Source organism: Ctenopharyngodon idella, chromosome 12 (assembly GCF_019924925.1).
Source record: "Ctenopharyngodon idella isolate HZGC_01 chromosome 12, HZGC01, whole genome shotgun sequence".
NCBI lineage: Eukaryota > Metazoa > Chordata > Actinopteri > Cypriniformes > Xenocyprididae > Ctenopharyngodon > Ctenopharyngodon idella.
Window position 1 is genome coordinate 28095945 of NC_067231.1, and position 18144 is coordinate 28114088.

General features: G+C 36.4%; 2 protein-coding genes across 2 annotated transcripts; one reads left to right on the forward strand and one right to left on the reverse strand.

Moving 5' to 3' along the window:
• Positions 1-174: 174 nt before the first annotated feature.
• On the forward strand, positions 175-14519 carry dhx32a (DEAH (Asp-Glu-Ala-His) box polypeptide 32a). The gene is made up of 11 exons (XM_051913769.1): positions 175-619; positions 5247-5440; positions 6746-7118; positions 7872-8105; positions 8242-8335; positions 9984-10133; positions 11575-11766; positions 11844-11984; positions 12068-12258; positions 13331-13521; positions 14178-14519. Exons 1-11 carry the CDS (start codon positions 368-370, stop codon positions 14362-14364), a joined length of 2199 nt encoding a protein of 732 aa, XP_051769729.1. The 5' UTR covers positions 175-367; the 3' UTR covers positions 14365-14519.
• Positions 14439-18056, reverse strand: bccip (BRCA2 and CDKN1A interacting protein). Its single transcript, XM_051913790.1, has 7 exons — positions 17823-18056; positions 17629-17703; positions 17407-17487; positions 16870-16959; positions 16518-16705; positions 15020-15185; positions 14439-14834 (listed from the first exon to the last, which is right to left on the reverse strand). The coding sequence occupies exons 1-7, from the start codon at positions 17952-17954 to the stop codon at positions 14664-14666; spliced, it is 903 nt and encodes a 300-aa protein (XP_051769750.1). The 5' UTR covers positions 17955-18056; the 3' UTR covers positions 14439-14663.
• Between the last annotated feature and the right edge of the window lie 88 nt (positions 18057-18144).

Genomic DNA, 18144 nt, shown 5'->3' on the forward strand with positions numbered 1-18144 from the left:
ATTTTTAATAGTCAACGTATATATATATGATGGTGATTATTATAGAGCATTTACAGTCTTTTATTGACCTGTGCGCGTGTTGTGCTGTATATCTGTGATCATGCGCAGCTGCACGGTGAATTAACAGGATTAACTGGGCATGTCACGCGCCCGCGGTCACGACAACAGCGCTCCTGAGCGCGCACACGAGAGCGCAGTGCCAAAGCACACCAGCGTTTCCAGTACTGTGAGACTTCCAGCACATATCCAACTACACCGATTGTGTTTAAGGGTGTTTTGGACACATGCACGAGCACAGAGGAGTGGAGCATTTGATCGATCTCCATAGGAGTGAGTTTGTGAACTTATAATAATCACATGCGTCATTATGGATGGAAACAGTGAGATATCAGAAGGAGAACTCAAGAGAGAGGAGGAATCTGATGATCTGTTTGAGTTTGGAGATGATCTGGAGCTCAATCAGTTTGATGGATTGCCATACTCGTCCAGATACTACAGACTCCTGCAGGAGAGGAAAACTCTGCCTGTTTGGAAATACAGACATGAATTCATGACTTTGCTGGAAAATAATCAGATTGTTATAGTCTCAGGCACAACCAAGACTGGCAAAAGCACACAGGTGAGTCATAAGTTCATGGAAGCAGTATTTACACTTCACTTTTTGCTGTTGGTAAATGTCAACATGCTAGACAGATGTCTAAACTCTTCAACCTGTGTCGTTTTGTTTACTATATTTGGATGTTTCTTCTTATCTAAAATGTCCCATTGATTTGACTTTGGCTGGTGTTGAAATTGATATGCAAATGAGCTGGGAAATTTCATTCACATTTTAGTGTGTAAATATAGCATTAGCTTTAACTTCAGATCACTAATAATGCTGTTGCAGCCTGGAGAAGCACTAAAAATAGTCTGGAGAAACATAAGGCCACACTGCCATGAGTGTGAGAGGTTGAGCTTTTTGTTTTGCTGTTCATTGACAAGCACATTATCATTACTATGAAAATCAATATGCTGCTGAACAAGACTGAGGTCTGTCACAGTTGTATATTGTCAGTAATTATTGCTTTATTATTGCCACTTTGTGGAGCATTGTGGGAAAATCAAAGGCACAATATGTAAGATTTTTGGATTAAAATATCCAAAAACCACTAGAACAATGTTATATATTCTTGTGTACTTACATTATCCCAAAGGCATTTTAACCAGGACCCGGACATCAGTGACATCATACCTGCGTTACCTTCGATTTCCAGTTTAATTTAAGAGAAACCATGGAAACACCAAAGACACTTTAATATATTAAGATATATTAATATATATGATTTATATATGACTTTAATATATATGATTTCTGCCCGAGTCCCATCGGATTCTTTTCCACCGGCTGTAGACATGAAGACAACGCATCCCATGATCCCACGAAATCAAGGCGTTATCAAGTTACGCCTTAGTTTTGAATAAGCGACCTCTAGTGGTGAAAAATTACATATTGTGCCTTTAAACACTGTCTTTTAATTGTTTTGACACTGTTTATGTCTAATCAAATGAGAAAAAGGCCTATTCTGCATATATTGGAATAACTATGCATAATGAATCCAAATTAATGATGTAATTTATTATTTATGTCTTGTTGCAAAATGTGTATTTAGTTTCTTTGAATTTTAATTCAATAAATCCCTCTTCCAGGTCAACGTCCTGTGGTTTGCGGCCAATTTAATTCAGATTCCAGACATTCTAGAAATCTAGCATAATAATAGATCAACAATACACTGTTTTCAGTCTCAGACCTGCTGTTTGCATGTGGCCTGATCATGATTCTTAAATCTGAGCAAATATGATCGTTTTAAATGAGGTCATCAGTTCTGTTTGCTGTCGAGTGAGTCAGCTATAACCATTGTGTTGAATCCTGTGAACAAATATTGTGCATTCAGCTGATGCTGAACAACTTTTTTTCCTCTGCTTTCATTTTTATATCATTTGAGTTTAGCAGTCAGTGTTGAGCACCTCAGAATAGTTGGTAACACTTTACAATAAGGTTTCATTTGTTCACATTATTTAACTACTTTAGTTAACATGAATTAAGAATGAACAATACTTCTACAGCATTTATTAATTTTTGTTAATGTTAATTTCAGCATTTACCAATACATTATTAAAATTAAAAGTTGCATTGTTAACATTAGTTAATGCACTGTGAACTAACATGAACAAACAATGAACAACTGGATTTGTTAACAAAGATTAATAAATTCTGTAACAAATGTATAGATGATTGTTACCCAATAGTTATCAGAAAATAAGAAATATTACTTTTAGTTAGTGTTAGGTTTAAAACAAGTGACAAAAATCTAACAATGGAACACATACACAGCAAAACATATAACAAAATCAAACCTAAACAAAATCAAATAATGAGATGAGAATAAAACAAAATTAGTGCCGTCAAATCGATTAATTTCTGTGAAATCCATTAACTGCAATTAATTGCATCTAACATAAAAGTTTGTTTATATAATATGTGTGTATGTATATATTATTACGTACATATATATATTGTGTGTGTGTGTGTGTGTGTGTGTGTGTATATACAGGTGCTGGTCATATAATTAGAATATCGTGAAAAAGTTCATTTTTTTATTGTAAATTATTTTAAAAAATGAAACTTTCATATATTCTAGATTCCCTACATGTAAAGTAAAACATTTCAAAAGTTTTTTTTTTTTTAATTTGTTGATTAGAGCGTACAGCTCATGAAAGTCCAAAATCCAGTATCTCAAAATATTAGAATATTTACATTTGAGTTTCATTAAATGACCATCCCTACAGTATAAATTCCGGGTATCTTTTGTTCTTTGAAACCACACTAATGGGGAAGACTGCTGACTTGGCAATGGTCCAGGAGACAATCATTGACACCCTCCACAAAGAGAGTAAGTCACAGAAGGTCATTACTGAATGGGGTGGCTGTTTACAGAGTGTATATCAAAGCATATTAAATGCAAAGTTGACTGGAAGGAAGAAATTGGGTAGGCAAAGGTGCACAAGCAACAGGGATGACCGCAAGCTTGAGAATACTGTCAAGTAAAGCCAATTCAAACACTTGGGAGAACTTCACAATGAGTAGAATGAAGCCGGAGTCAGCGCATCAAGAGTCACCACACTCAGACATCTTCAGGAAAAGGACTACCAAGCCACTTCTGAACCAGAGACAACGTCAGAAGCATCTTACCTGGGCTAAGGAGAAAAAGAACTGGACAGTGAACAGTGGTCAAAAGTCCTCTTTTCAGATAAAAGTAAATTTTGCATTTCATGTTGAAATCATGGTCCCAGAGTCTGAAGGAAGACTGGAGAGGCACAGAATCCAAGCTGCTTGAAGTCTAGTGTGAAGTTTCTGAAGTCAATAATGATTTGGGGGGGCCGTGACGTCTGCTGGTGTTGGTCCATTGTGTTTTATCAAGTGCAAAGTCAATGCAGCCATCTTCCAGGAGATTTTGGAGCACTTTATGCTTCCATCTGCTGACAAGCTTTATGGAGATGCTGATTTCCTTTTCCAGCAGGACTTTAGCACCTGCCCACAGTGCAAAAACCACTTCCAAGTGGTTTGCTGAGCATGATATTACTGTGCTTTATTGGCCAGCCAATATGCCTGACCTGAATCTATGAGATATTTTCAAGAGAAAGATGAGAAACAGTCGATCCAACAATATACAGATGATCTGAAGGCTCAATAGTGCCTCAGCAGTGCCACAGGCTGATCACTTCCAGGCCACACTTCACTGATGCAGTAATTTGTGCTAGGAGCAAGTCATTTGCTGTAATATGTCCTGCCGATCAAGTATTGAGTGCACAAAAGAACATACTTTAAAGAACTTGAACTTTTCTGTTTTGCAAATCCATTTTTTGATTGATCTTAGGAAATATTCTAATATTTTGAAATACTGGATTTTGGACTTTCATGAGCTGTACGCTCTAATCATCAAAATTAAAAAAAAAAAACTTTTGAAATGTTTTACTTTACATATAGGGAATCTAGAATATATGAAAGTTTCATTTTTAAAAATAATTTATAATAAAAAAATGAACTTTTTGATGATATTCTAATTATATGACCAGCACCTGTGTGTGTATATATGTATATATGTATATATATATATATATATATATATATATATATATATATATATATATATATATATATATATATATATGCAATATATACCTACATATATTATGTGTAAACAAACTTTTATGTTAGATGTGATTAATTGTGATTAATCAATTTGACAGCCCTAAACAAAATAAAATACGAAGACTAATTTGTTCATTCTTTTTTATTTCTTGCCCTGATTTTTAGTCCTTAATTTGCGGAAGAGGATTAGGGCCAAGTAATAATAAGAAAATAAAAATGCATTCGATCAGTGTCATATTCATTGCATACTGATAGTTTAACAAGTTTTTTCTCAACACAATGACTTTATTCTCAAAATTTAATGAGTTTGTCGACATTTTATTTAAACTTTTTTTCTTGAAATTTAACAAGTTTTTTCTCGAAACACAACGGCTTTATTCTCGAAATTTAATGATTTTATTCTCAACATTGTATTTCGCCTTTTTTTTCTTCTTTAATCTCGCATTATAATGACTTTAATCTCAAAATGGCTCTAATCCTCTTCCGTATTAATTACACCTGTCATTTAAATCTGTTTTTAAAAGTGTCTTTGTTCCTCTGCTAAAATGTGATTATTTTTTTTTATGATTGACATTTGAAAGGAAGCCTCTGTTTCTAAATGTTGAGAAGATATTCATACTTTATCTTTACAGTTGTCCAGTTTTATCATCTAAAAGATTACAAATATGTGTTAATTTTGCATTAATGCATAATGCATATTCTGGCATTATGATTTGCAGTTTGTAAATGTGTATTAGGTGGAAATAGGAAGCCGTGCATCTGTTAAGTTCAGCCGACCTGTCCTCAGCAGATGCTGTTGTTTCCGTGCGAGAGATTTTCCCAGACTGCTCAGGCCGAAGGTTTAAACCTGCAGCTGTTAAACACAGTTGCGGACAGATCTTAATGTGGACCGCCTGCAGAGAAAGACTGACACCAAAGCACTTTCTGTGTGGCACATAGAGAGATGAGCATAATAATTGTCATAATTGATTAACTTCAGTTTTTTACCTGAAGGCTTCCATATGCACTATAATGTTGTAATCGAATGTTAATGATGTGTGTTCACTGTCTTCTGCAGATCCCTCAGTGGTGTGCAGAGTTCTGTCTGTCTGCGCAGTACCAGCACGGTGTGGTGGTGTGCAGTCAGATCCAGAGACAGCAGGCTGTAGATTTGGCCCTCCGTGTTGCCGACGAGATGGACATAAACATCGGTCACGAGATCGGATACAGCATCCCGCTGGAGACGTGCTGCTCGAACGACACTATTCTCAGGTCTGTGTGAAACTCGCATGCATGCAGCACGCAAAGTGTGAAAAACCGCACTGAATTACCAAAGGTGATGTTTTAGTTTTGTGGTTTGGTTTGCCCAGCTAAAGTATGAGAAGAATGTGCTGTCTTCTCAAATGCCCGAAATAATTGAGGCCTTTTTGCTTCATTATATGGGTCACTAAAGGAATTTCTCTGGCTATGACTTCTCTGTGAAGGACTACTGAATAATCTGTGCCAATATTTTCTAAATTTTGTCATATAGACTTTACCAAAACATAGTGTTTTGCTGCATGTTTTATAATAATTGTAAATAATAATTAAAATAAATTAAAAAAATAAAACAAAATGATTATCATTACTACCATAAATCACGTCATTTACTGTGATGTGTACTTACTTTTCTAAGTGATGGGAATATCTTATTTTATTTTATCATAGAAATATCTAGTCAAATGTCTAAAAACCTATTAACAAAAACATAAAATGAAAAAATCCTTATTTTATTTTATTATAGAAATATCTAGTCAAATATGTCTACAAACCTATATATATATATAATAAAATAAAAATCCATATATTATTTTATAAAGAAATATGTCCTATTTAATTTTATTACAGAAATATGTCTAGTCAAATGTCTAAAAACCTATTAATAAGAAATAATATAAAATTAAAATCCATATTTTATTTTATTTTATTTTTTTTATTTTATTTTATTTTATTTTATTTTATTTTATTTTTATGTCTAACCAAATATATTTTATTTTTATGTCTAATCAAATATAATTATGTCTTTTTATTTTATTATAGAAATATCTAGTCAAATGTCAAAAAATCCTATTAATAAAAACATTAGATAATTTATTTTAATTTAATTTTATTTTATTTTAAAGAAATGTCTAATCAAATGTCTTATTTCATTTTATTACTATGTCTTTTATTATAGAATATTGCCTAGTCAAATATGTCTAAAAACCTCTTAATAAAAACATATAATAAAAGCAAACTCCAGATTATATATTTTATTTTATTTTATTTTATTTTAAAGAACTTTGTCTTGTCAAATATGTCTAAAAATCTGTTAATAAAAGCATATAATAAAATAAATTTTTTTGGTGCATCTGTTTTTGCATGTGGTATAGTTGAATAGGTCACCAATAATGGTGATAAAAGACTACAATTAAGGGGTGTGTGTGTGTGTGTGTGTGTGTGTGTGTGTGTGTGTGTGTGTGCACCTTTGTACATCTGTATATTTTGTAGCATGTTTATCTGTAAATATCAAAACCAAATGTACGTCTCTGGTTGCAGGTACTGCACTGATGACGTACTGCTGCGGGAGATGATGTCAGACCCGATGCTGGAGCATTATGGGGTGGTGGTGATAGACCAGGCCCACGAGAGGACCGTGAGCACTGACATTCTCCTGGGTCTGCTCAGAGAGGTGCTTCTCCATCGGCCCGAGCTCCGGGTGGTGGTCCTGTCCGCCCCGCCCGCTTCAGACACGCTCCTTACGCACTACGGGAACGTCCCGCGTCTGCAGCTGGAAGCCCCGTGCGCCGGTGAAGTGATCCACAGCAACAGCAGCAGCACTGAAAGCTTCTATTCGGCTCTGAGACTCGCTCTGGAGGTCCATCGATCCAGAGAGCCAGGAGACGTCGCTGTGTTTTTAGCTTCTGATCAGGTGAGGTGAAGTGTACTAGTGGATTACAACAGATCATGTGCTTTTATGTAATGCATGTTAATTTAGCAAAAATGCAAGCATAAAGTATCTTCTTTCAGATTAACACGATTGGAGTTATATTAAAAAATATCCTGGCTCTTCCAAACTTTATAATGGGAGTGAATGGGGCTCAATATTTTGAAGCCCAAAAAAGCGCATCCATCCATCATAAAAGTAATCCATACGACTCCAGGAGGTTAATAAAAGCCTTCCGAAGCGAAGCCATGGGTTTTTGTAAGAAAATGATCCATATTTAAAACTTTATAAACTATAATAACTGGTTTCCGGCAACAGCCGTACGCAAGTCAAGTTGTGGCGGAAGAGTGACCTCTGACCGGCGGAGCAGTGATGCTTGCCTTAGCAAACAGCACAAACACAATGTTCTCCATGATGTCAATGACATTATTGTGTTCAGCAGGCTCAGCAGTGTCTGAATGAATACGTCCACTCAGCTCTTCCACTGTCACTGAATCTGTAAAATAACATCAATGCTTCTCACAAATCTAAACTGTGTTTGCTCATATTTGGTGTTAGTGACTCACGACCCTGAGTATTAAACTTTGGCATACATTTTGCATTAAGGCAGTGTTAATGTTACCTTGAATCATATGTCTTATTGAGTTAAGGTGAGCTGTTACTTTTCTAACATTTTGGGCACATTTTGTGTTGTTGTTGTTGTTGATGATGATGATGATGATGATGTGTGTGTTTCAGGAGGTTGTCTGTGCCTGTAATATTCTCACTAAAGAAGCGTCCAGAATGAGCGCATCTCTGGGAGAGCTGCTAGTGGTTCCTCTGTTCCCCGGACACACCGGAATGTGTCCACCAATCACAGAAAGCCAACAGACGAGTAGGAGGGTCTTCATTTCCTGTAGCCAATCAGAGGATCTCTTCTGGCCGGTGGACACCATTAGTTTTGTCATTGATACTGGAGTAGAGAAGAGATTAGTGAGTGATTAGTTAAAAAAAAAAAAATCAATTCACACCCTTTACTCTTTATTTTTGCATCAAAAACACATATTTAGTCATGAGTGAAAAGTCTTGTGACAATAAATCCATATTTTCTGTGTGGCATTTTTTGTAGGTGTATAACCCACGAGTGAGAGCCAGTTCAGAGGTCATCCGACCCATCAGTAGATGTCAAACCGAAATCCGTAAACGACTGACTGGATCAACAGGTGCGTTAACTTTCAGCAGAATCTGTGCTCTAGCAACTGTTTCTTTAAGACTTAAAGATTTACGTTTCCTTAAGCAAATCAACAAAAAAATAGTGTTAAAATTCTGCTTAGGTTTTTTCCTTATTATTAAAAGCCACATCAAAGCAGATTAACTGTTGTCATGAATTGTGCCAATCACAATTCTGTATGTAAATATGTTGCACCAGTTGTATTTCACTATGCAAATATTATTACTTGTTGTTTATTTTTTTGAATGGCAAAGTTTGTCAATAGGAGATTTTCAAAAATCAAAAAATGTGTAAAACAGGGTTCGTACAAGGTGCTTGAAATGTTTGAAGACTTTTTGAAATTTAAGTCCTGGAAAACCCTCAAAAACAGCCATGTTTATGAAAAGGTACTTGAAAAAGTGCTTGAATTATTGAAAGACAATATATGTGAAATTGGTGTTTTAGTGTAATCTTTTCACACAAAATCAACGCTGCAGCTCATCTGATATAGATATAAAGCCATTTTGCATGGCTATGAGCATGATATTGCTTGGATTTTTTTTCTCGCATGAATATATGACCTGAAAAAATGAAAGCTGTATCATCATAGCTTTCATTTTATTCATGTGAGAAAAAAATCAGTTTGAATAAGGAAAGCGATATCTTTGTCATGGTATCCTTACAATGGTTAAAGTTACCACAGTCATTGCATGTGCTGCACTTCATTTGTACCACCTTGTTTTATTAGTTTATTTTTATTTATATATTTACCTTTTTTAAATTTTGAAAGATAATAAAGATATTGTTTGATAAGTGAGATCTCTGATTGTAGTCCTTGAAAACCAAATAAGTAGTGCTTGAAAAGTATCTGTACGAACCCTGGTAAATGTTTGAATGGATTTTTGACATTATGAGCTTCACACTGAATTAATTTCAGAAAATTGTGAAGAATACATTACATTCACATGTTTGGCTGTTCTGTAGAAAGTTATTAGCTTTGTTTCCATCCACCAATTTTTATGCAAATTTCGGGATATTGCATAAAAAAAAAACGCTGGTTGGAAACGTCAAGATGTGCATAAATTCTAATAATGCACATAAAAAAAATGTATGTGCTCAACTGAGGTGTATAATTTCTTTATCTGATAAGAAGACGTGTATAAAGTTCGATGGAAACACATTTACAGAATAAATCCCACATGACTCAGAATTGGATAACTGGAATAACCAGTGGACCAGTCACATCACACAGCATCTGAAATGTTGGTTTGGTTGTTCTGAAACACCTGAGCCAAAGTCTGTCATCAAAATGATTTAGTATAATTCCCTCCCAAAAGCGTCTCACATGATTGCATTCCCAAACATCAGCATCTGAATGCAAGATCGCATGACAGCGTTTATTGAGTTTAACTCTGAGACAGAAGTCATTTATGAGGTTGGAAAAAAGTGCCACAGTGGCTTCCACCGATTGCAGCAACTTCCAATTTTATTACAGATATTTCACACCATTTTCCCAGGAAGTGAAGATTTAGTTCTCTTGAACTAATGGGATGCTTTATTCGCAAATGTTTTATGCAATATTTAAAGTTAAATTTGCAACTTTAAATGGAAACATAGCTATTGTCAGTAGTGAATCGGTGTTGAATCTATTTGTTTTGAAGGGAAGTGCTTCTGTTTGTATCCTGAGGACATTCAGCTGCCCGCTGAGATCCCTCCTCGGATTCTGGAATCAAACATCACGTCCACGGCGCTTTTTTTAAAGAGGATGGAGTTGGCTGGGATTGGACACTGTGACTTCATTAGCAGACCTGGTGGGTGAGATTTCATTTTATTTGGACTAGGATTTCATAGTGGAATATGAGAACTTTAGAGAGGATCTGGGCCCATCAACTGTTTGGTTACCGACATTCTTCAACATATCTCATGTTGTGTTCAGCAAAAGAAAGAAACTCATACAGGTTTAGAACAACTTCAGGGTGAGTAAATGATGACAGAATTTTAATTTTTAGGTGTACTATCCTTCAAGGCCCTGATATACTCACAGCAAAGTTCTTTTTCACTTCTCACTTTAGGATAAAAAGGTATATGATAAACTTAGCAAACATCCTAATGCCGTTCATACTGCTGAGAGCGACATTTAGATATATGTGCTGTGTACAAAAACACACAACAAAAATGAGAACTGAACTGGAGAAAATTTCCACGTCAAAGAAGACGGAGCCTCAGAGCCACGCCTACCTATTACGTCATCGCCACAGACCAATAGTAGTTCAAAGGTGTTTTTTCCAGAAAGTTCGCTTTGGCAAGCTGTTTCAAACTCCCGAGACAAACACAAAACAAACTTTGTTTTGGCCTGATTTTGTTTGAAATGACGTCACACCAGTTCATACTTCGATTTCGCTTAAAGTTTTTCGGGCCGTTACTGTAATGCTCATATGAGAAGGTGCACTCATGCACAGATGGGTTTGCTGGTTGGTGTTCGGTCATGCATACGTTTGCTGAGCTGACATCTCACTGTCTGCTGGGTTTAGACTCATTGTTTCTGGTCACTGTTTGGACTGCGGGAAGCTCAGAGGAGAAAGAGAGATATTCATTAGTGACCTAACCACAGCCAACAGACATAATAAACAGGAAGAGAAGAGCTCAGTGAATGTGGAAACATGGAGAACTGCCTGCTTAAATCAAGGGTTTTATTTTTAGAAATGCCAGAGTTTCATTAGTTAGCACATTTGAAGGGGTCCTTGATTATGATTTCACTTTTTTAACTTTAGTTAGTGTGTAATGTTGCTGTTTGAGCATAAACAACATCTGCAAAGTTACGACGCTCAAAGTTCAATGCAAAGGAAGATAAGGCAGGGACTCCGGTTCGACTCCGGTTTGAACAATGTAAGGCTGAACACCATTACTGACAATCCTCATTTTGGCTGCGTGAGATTGTCCAGCTTTGTTGTTGTTGAGCAACCGAAGCAGGAGCTGTTAAAGCTCCGCCTCTTCTGGAAAGGGGGCCGGGAGCAGCAGCTCATTTGCATTTAAAGGGACACACACAAAAACAGCGTGTTTTTGCTCACACCCAAATAGAGGCAAATTTGACAAGCTATAATAAATGATCTGTGGGGTATTTTGAGCTGAAACTTCACAGACACATTCTGGAGACACCAGAGACTCATCTTGTGAAAGGGGCATTATAGGTCCCCTTTAATAAGTCACAGGAAGTACAGAAGGACACATTTGCATGATGTTTGTTTCTTCCAGATCCTGAGGGGCTCATGCAGGCGTTGGAGGAGCTTGATTACCTGGCTGCTTTGGACAATGATGGAAACCTGTCTGAGATGGGCATCATCATGTCAGAGCTTCCTCTGGATCCACAGATGGCGAAAGCTTTGCTGGCGTCCTGTGAATTTGACTGCGCTAGTGAGATGCTAACCATCGCTGCAATGCTTGCAGGTAATGTTTTAACACCTATTATGAAAAGTATATGTTTTAATGTATATAATGTAATAATGTACATCTGTTTCCATCAGCACCAAGCTGCTTCATTGAGCCTCCTGTTGGGATGGTAACAGAAGTCATGCGGTGTCATATGAAGTTCCAGCATCCCGAGGGCGACCACTTCACCCTGATCAACATTTACAACACCTTCAAACGCAGTCAGAAGGAACCATGTGAGCCGACACACTTTGACTAATGAATGCTCAGGTGAAGAGCGAGCTCTTGTGAACATGTGTGTGCTGTGTGTCTGTGACAGATTTCAGCCAGGAGCAGTGGTGTGAGGAATACTTCCTGTGCTGTGCCGCCCTACAGACGGCAGACGCCATCAGAGCCCAACTCACAGACATTCTGAAGAGGATCGAGCTTCCCATTTCAGAACCAGCCTTTGGCACCAAGACCAACGCACTCAATATCAAGAGGGCGCTGCTCGCTGGGTACTTCATGCAGGTCTGAATAGTTTTTTTTAGTGTTTATACATTAATTAAAATTAAAATACATATAAAAAAGTTTATTGTTTTAATATGTATATTATACATTTATTTATTATTTTTTATTTCCCTGAAGTCCATTTAAAAAAAATACATATTTTTATTATTTCTTTTTTTATTTTATTAAAAATTTATTATTTTATTTTAAAGTTTTATAACCATTTTTCCATAAATGAATAAACAGATCACAAAATGTATTTTATTTTTTAAATATATATATATATGTATGTGTGTGTGTGTGTGTGTGTGTATATATTTTATTTTATTTTATTTTCCCTGAAGTCCACTTATAATGTTAAAGTTTCATAACTATTTTTCCATAAATAAATAAATAAATAAATAGAGATCAAAATGATTTTATTTTTTAAAAGAAATGTTATATATCTTATTTATTTATTTATTTATTCCCACAATTTTTAAAAAAAAATTCCCATAAGTTTTGTTTTATTTTATTTTATTTTATTTTATTTTATTTTTTTTGCTGAGGTCCACTTTTAATGTTAGTAAAGTTTCCTAACAGTTTTTCCATGTTTTGAGTTCTACTTACATTTGTTTTAAAACGTATTTATTCATTATTTAATTAATTCATTCATTTTTCTGATGTCCACTTATGTTAGTAATTTTTGTAACCATTTTTCCATATGTTTTAAGCTCTGTTTATATTTACATATTTAATTAAAAAAAAGTGTTCATTCATTCATTGTCAAATGTCCATTTATGTTAGTAAAATTTCATAACTGTTTTTTTATTTATATTTATTAAAATATTTTTTATTTATAATTATATTTCATTATAATTTCATAGCCCTCATAGTTTCAGAGCCCTTAAAGCTTAAAAAGCTTTGAGATCAGATTTTGAGATCACAACATCTAGTATAGTCATCAATTATAGTCCATTTCTTCATTGTCTCAGGACTCAATGTAGTCCCATTTGAATAGATTTTGGGCTTGAATTTGATTAATGTGTTTTGTAAAGCTCTGTAGCGTCTCCTTTGGTCTGCGTTTCTCCTTCATCTGTCTCGTGTTCTTCAGATCGCCAGAGATGTGGACGGCTCTGGGAATTACTTCATGCTGCTGAATAAACACGTGGCTCAGGTTCACCGTCTGTCTGGATACGGAGCAAAAGCTCATAAACTGGGTCTGCCGGAGTGGGTTCTGTTCCACGAGTACAACCTCTCCGACAACAACTGCATTCGGACCGTCACACAGATCTCACCACAGGTGTAAGTCTGTGTTCTCCCTATTCCTCCTCCAAATGTACAGCTCTTTTAGTTCTGAAATCAAAGTCCTTTCCTCCGACTCAAGCTTGCCTACTGCTACAAACATTATTATGCCACGTCATCCTGAGTAATCATGTTTTTTGATGTGTCATCATTAGTAATCTGGATTTACAATAGAGAGCTTTTCAGATTACACATCCCTTGATATGCATGAGGATTAAATCAGATCAGCTGCAGCTCACCTTTCCTATCATTGTACATTTATTTAGCAGGTATAAACACAACCATTATGAACATCCTGGATATTATTATAAAGGTTACATTTCTGGTGACCCGAATGCAAGCTGAATTTTTAGCATCATTACTCCAGTCTTTAGTCACATGATCCTTCAGAAATCATTCTAATATGATTTGCTGCTTTAGAAACATTTCTGATTATTACCAATGTATTATTAACAGTTGTGCTGCTTCATATTTTGATGGAAACCGTAATACATTTTTTCAGGATGCTTTGAATAGAAAGTTTTATTTATTTGAATCTTTTTTGTCTTTACTGTCACTTTTGATCAATTTAATGCATCCTTGTTGAATGAAAATATTGATTTCTTTTAAAAAGAAAGTATACTTGCATATTTTCAGTCTTGTTCCCTTGTTTTCAGGTTCATTCAAATGGCACCACAGTACTTTTTCTGTAACCTGCCCTCTAGTGAAAGTAAAGAGATACTACAGCATATTCTGGACAGCGACAGGATGGGACGCGTGAGAGCGAAGCCTCAACCAGCTGCGCCAGAAACAAAGACAGAGACGGCAGAGGCCGAATCACATGACCGATGCATCATACAGTGACCTCATGAGAACATGCTTGTGTAAATAGCGTTCAAATGTTTTGTATTGTAACTTTTGAAAAAGACACTCAAGAATCTTGTTTGGGTCATTTATTTTGTAGCTAATTTCAACTGATTATGTACAGAATTAATAAATTATTTCACTGGTTTTGGGGTGATTTGTTGTCAAACTGTTTTGTGGCCAGTTTAAACATTTTATTACAACATTGAAAGCTCAAGACCTGGGACATTTAACATCTCATCAAAACTCTTTTCTTGAACAATGTTTAAAAATAAACTACAAGAAGCGCAGACTTCAGTTCACACGCTCAGATATTCAGTCATTTTAGCAATGATTGTTCCCATCCTATCCATCGGGATCACCATCACGGTGCGGAACGGTTTCATCGGTACGTCGTCATACGACCACTTTCCCGTCGCGCAGGAATCAGCCTCTTCCTGAACGGAGTAGCTAAACTTCAGCGTGGCTTGCTGTGGAAAAAAAAAGAAAAGAAATTGTGTTTAAGGTTGAGCCAAGACAAAATTAAATGTTTTCTGCATGTATAAGAGACATTCAAAACAAAAAAAAAAAGTGTGGGAATCACTGAAGAATTCACAATAAAAACAAGAATGCGCATTAATAAAGCAAACGTCAATTATGCTTTCATATTGACTACCTCATAGAAGAACTCCTCCTCATCATTTACAAATCGGAGCTCTTCTTTGGGTTGAGCTTGACCAGATATGCTCTTCTTGGCTGGTTTACAGGTTTTACTGATCATCAGGCAGAACTGGCATTTACCGCTGGGTTTATTGGTCCTCTGTGCTTCGGCCATTTCCTTCCTGAAAAACCAAACAACAGCATTATCGTCAATATGCGCTAAATAATTGCTTCTCAAATCAGATCCACCTTGAACTAGTTCTGTGAATGTTCTGGCAGCATGAGAAATTAATAATTTTATGGTATATCAGTGGACACAGTCACAATTCACTCGCAATATTTCCAGATGTATACAGGGATTTTGGCTTATCTACTTTTGACCCACATAAGAGACACTGTTACATAAGATCCTTATAAAGCCACGTGATGGCATTAGTGCCGCCCGCTGTTGACTCGCAGTCAATAACATCAGCCTGACACGACATTAGAGTATCACGAGAGTAGGAGTTGAATAACAGTGAAGGATTTTCGTGCATCTAGTAGGATGACAGCAATGAGTGACAACAGAAAAAGTGTGGATGGTAATTAAAGTGCCACTATTACACTATTTTAAAGGTATCTAATTTTGTTTTGGAGTCTCCTACAATAGATTTACATGCATCCAAGGTCAAAAACACTTTAATTTTCTCATAATATACATTGCAGCATCAGCTTTTTTCCTCACAGTGCCCGAAACGTTTTGTTTGAAGATCCGGTCTCTCTAAACCCCTCCTTTCCAAGAGCCTGCTCTGCTCTGATTGGCCAGATAGCCCAGCTGTGATTGGTCAACCACTTACAGTGCATGTCGGAAACCAAACGCTCATTACCATATCTGAATTGAAGCTCTTCCTCAGCACTTGATACACAGTGATACAAACAGTAATGATGGCGCCGATATTACCGCATGAATCTCATCCTTTGGAAGCGAAATTGGATTTTCTTTGGCAGCAGAAAACAGCGTCTTTTCAACACGAACAACACAAAACAAACTCTTCCAGTCTCAGATACAACTACAGTGTTTGAGGGCGGGGCAAAGTAGATGTTGTTCGCCGGCAGCCAATGAAGACCATAGGCTGGCATTATGCAAATTTGTTACAAACCTAAGTAGGTTAGAGCAGGAAGTAAGTCTAGAGTTGCTGACAACTCGTTTCAGGTAGTTCAAAATTGTTTCCATCTTTTGAGAGAATATACATTTTTGAAACTTTGCAGACCTTTTACATTCACAACCAGCCACATTAAACACTACATGAATGGTAATATATGAGAAAAAGCATAAAATGATTCCTGCTTGTTGGCATTTTGATATATAAAATATAATTTGTTAGACTGATAAAGCACATCACATTTTGTTTATAACAATATTTTTCCTCTCAATCACTTTTTTAACCCTATTTCCTGCCTTATTTGTAACATGCAGCAGCATTATTTTCAGATTCACACACTCCCTCTGCTGGTTAGATCTACTGAACACTTACTGGAGTTGTTTGTGCATCGGTAGGGCGATCTGTGGCGGGACGTTAATGAATCTCTCGCTCAGCAGCAGCCCAACTGAGTGTCCGTTACCCGACAGAAGCTGCTCAAACCTCTCCTGAACATCCGGGGAGCTGGAATTCACACACTGCTCCATAATCATGTCCTTCAGCTTCTCCAGACACTCCACACCCTGTTCAACACACACACACAAGACAAACTGCCATCAGAAATCCAGACAGGAACACAAACAGCTTTGATAATGCAGGCACTTTTGTACATTCCAGATCCCCAAATTAATTATTCATGAGATATTCATGTTAGCGCTCATAAATAAGAGTATTATTAGTCTCTCACCTGTCTCTCTGTGAGGTTCACCATGCTGATGAATCCAAACACCTCATCCGGGTCACCCTCGTCATCACTGTCCTCCGGTACTTCAGCTTGCTGGAGCAAAACACACAGAAAAATTCAAAAACATGATAATATGATCATTAAGGAGAATAAGGACACAACCACTATTCATCCAGATGTTCATTTAATGAATATTATAAGTATTAATATGGTTATTATCAATGCATCTGAAGGGAGGGGTTTTCAATTCCTTTTAGATGCCACGGACCCCCAAATATGATCATATGATCAGCAATATATTTTAGTGTATAAAGACCCAGTTTATACTGTTAAAAAATTATATTATAAATATGCAAATATACAATTAGTATATTACATTTTTTTTTCTACTCACTATAGCACTGTACTGTTCGTTGTACTACTTATTTTTATATTTTTCTCTTTAAAAAAGCCTCCTGATTACAATGAATGCCCATAAAATTACTGTAAATCTTAATGAAATGTACAGTAAAATTTAAAATTTATTTAAATGAGTCTCACCCTGATGACGCTGCCAATGTGATTCTGTTGGATGATGATGTCAGTGAGATCAGAGGTGTTCACGTGAGACTTCAGGAACAGCTGGAAAAACAAAAACATTTATGTTATGCCGTATACGTAATGTATACATATTCATAGCCATTTTTAATCTCTGTCTAAGTTCAAACTGTGCAATGTAAATGATATCTATATATTCAGTGCAGTGCACACGCAGATGTCTACCTGTTGCAGAAGGGTTTTAATGCCATGAAAGTCGTTGTCAGATATCGTGTGTGCTTCAAAGTCCACGATGACCTCCTAAACACAAATCAAAATACATATTTTCCTCTGAAAACAGCGTGTTTAAACGCAGAGCCAATCTGGCCTGCACATCACGATATTTTTTGACTGCAATAACAGGTAAAATGGCAACTTACCTCGTTTATTTCTTCTTCTGAGTTTTCACTACCCTCGTCCCCAGAGTCTTCGAGACCCTCGTCCGAGCTTTCATTGCTGTCTTGGGGGTTTTGACCCGTTTCAATAGCTCGCCGCTTCGCAGATGAAGCCATGCTGCTCTACTACAACACGCAGGAAACAGACACGAGTTCAAGCAGAGTGACGTTTTGTGTTATCCACATGTTAGGAAACTAAGGAGTCTTATCGGCCATCTTGGCTCACTGTAAACGTACGGGCGTATGCATAATACCCCCCTGCACAAGATCCAGAATGGCGTCTGTTTCAGAACACTATCTTGGGAAG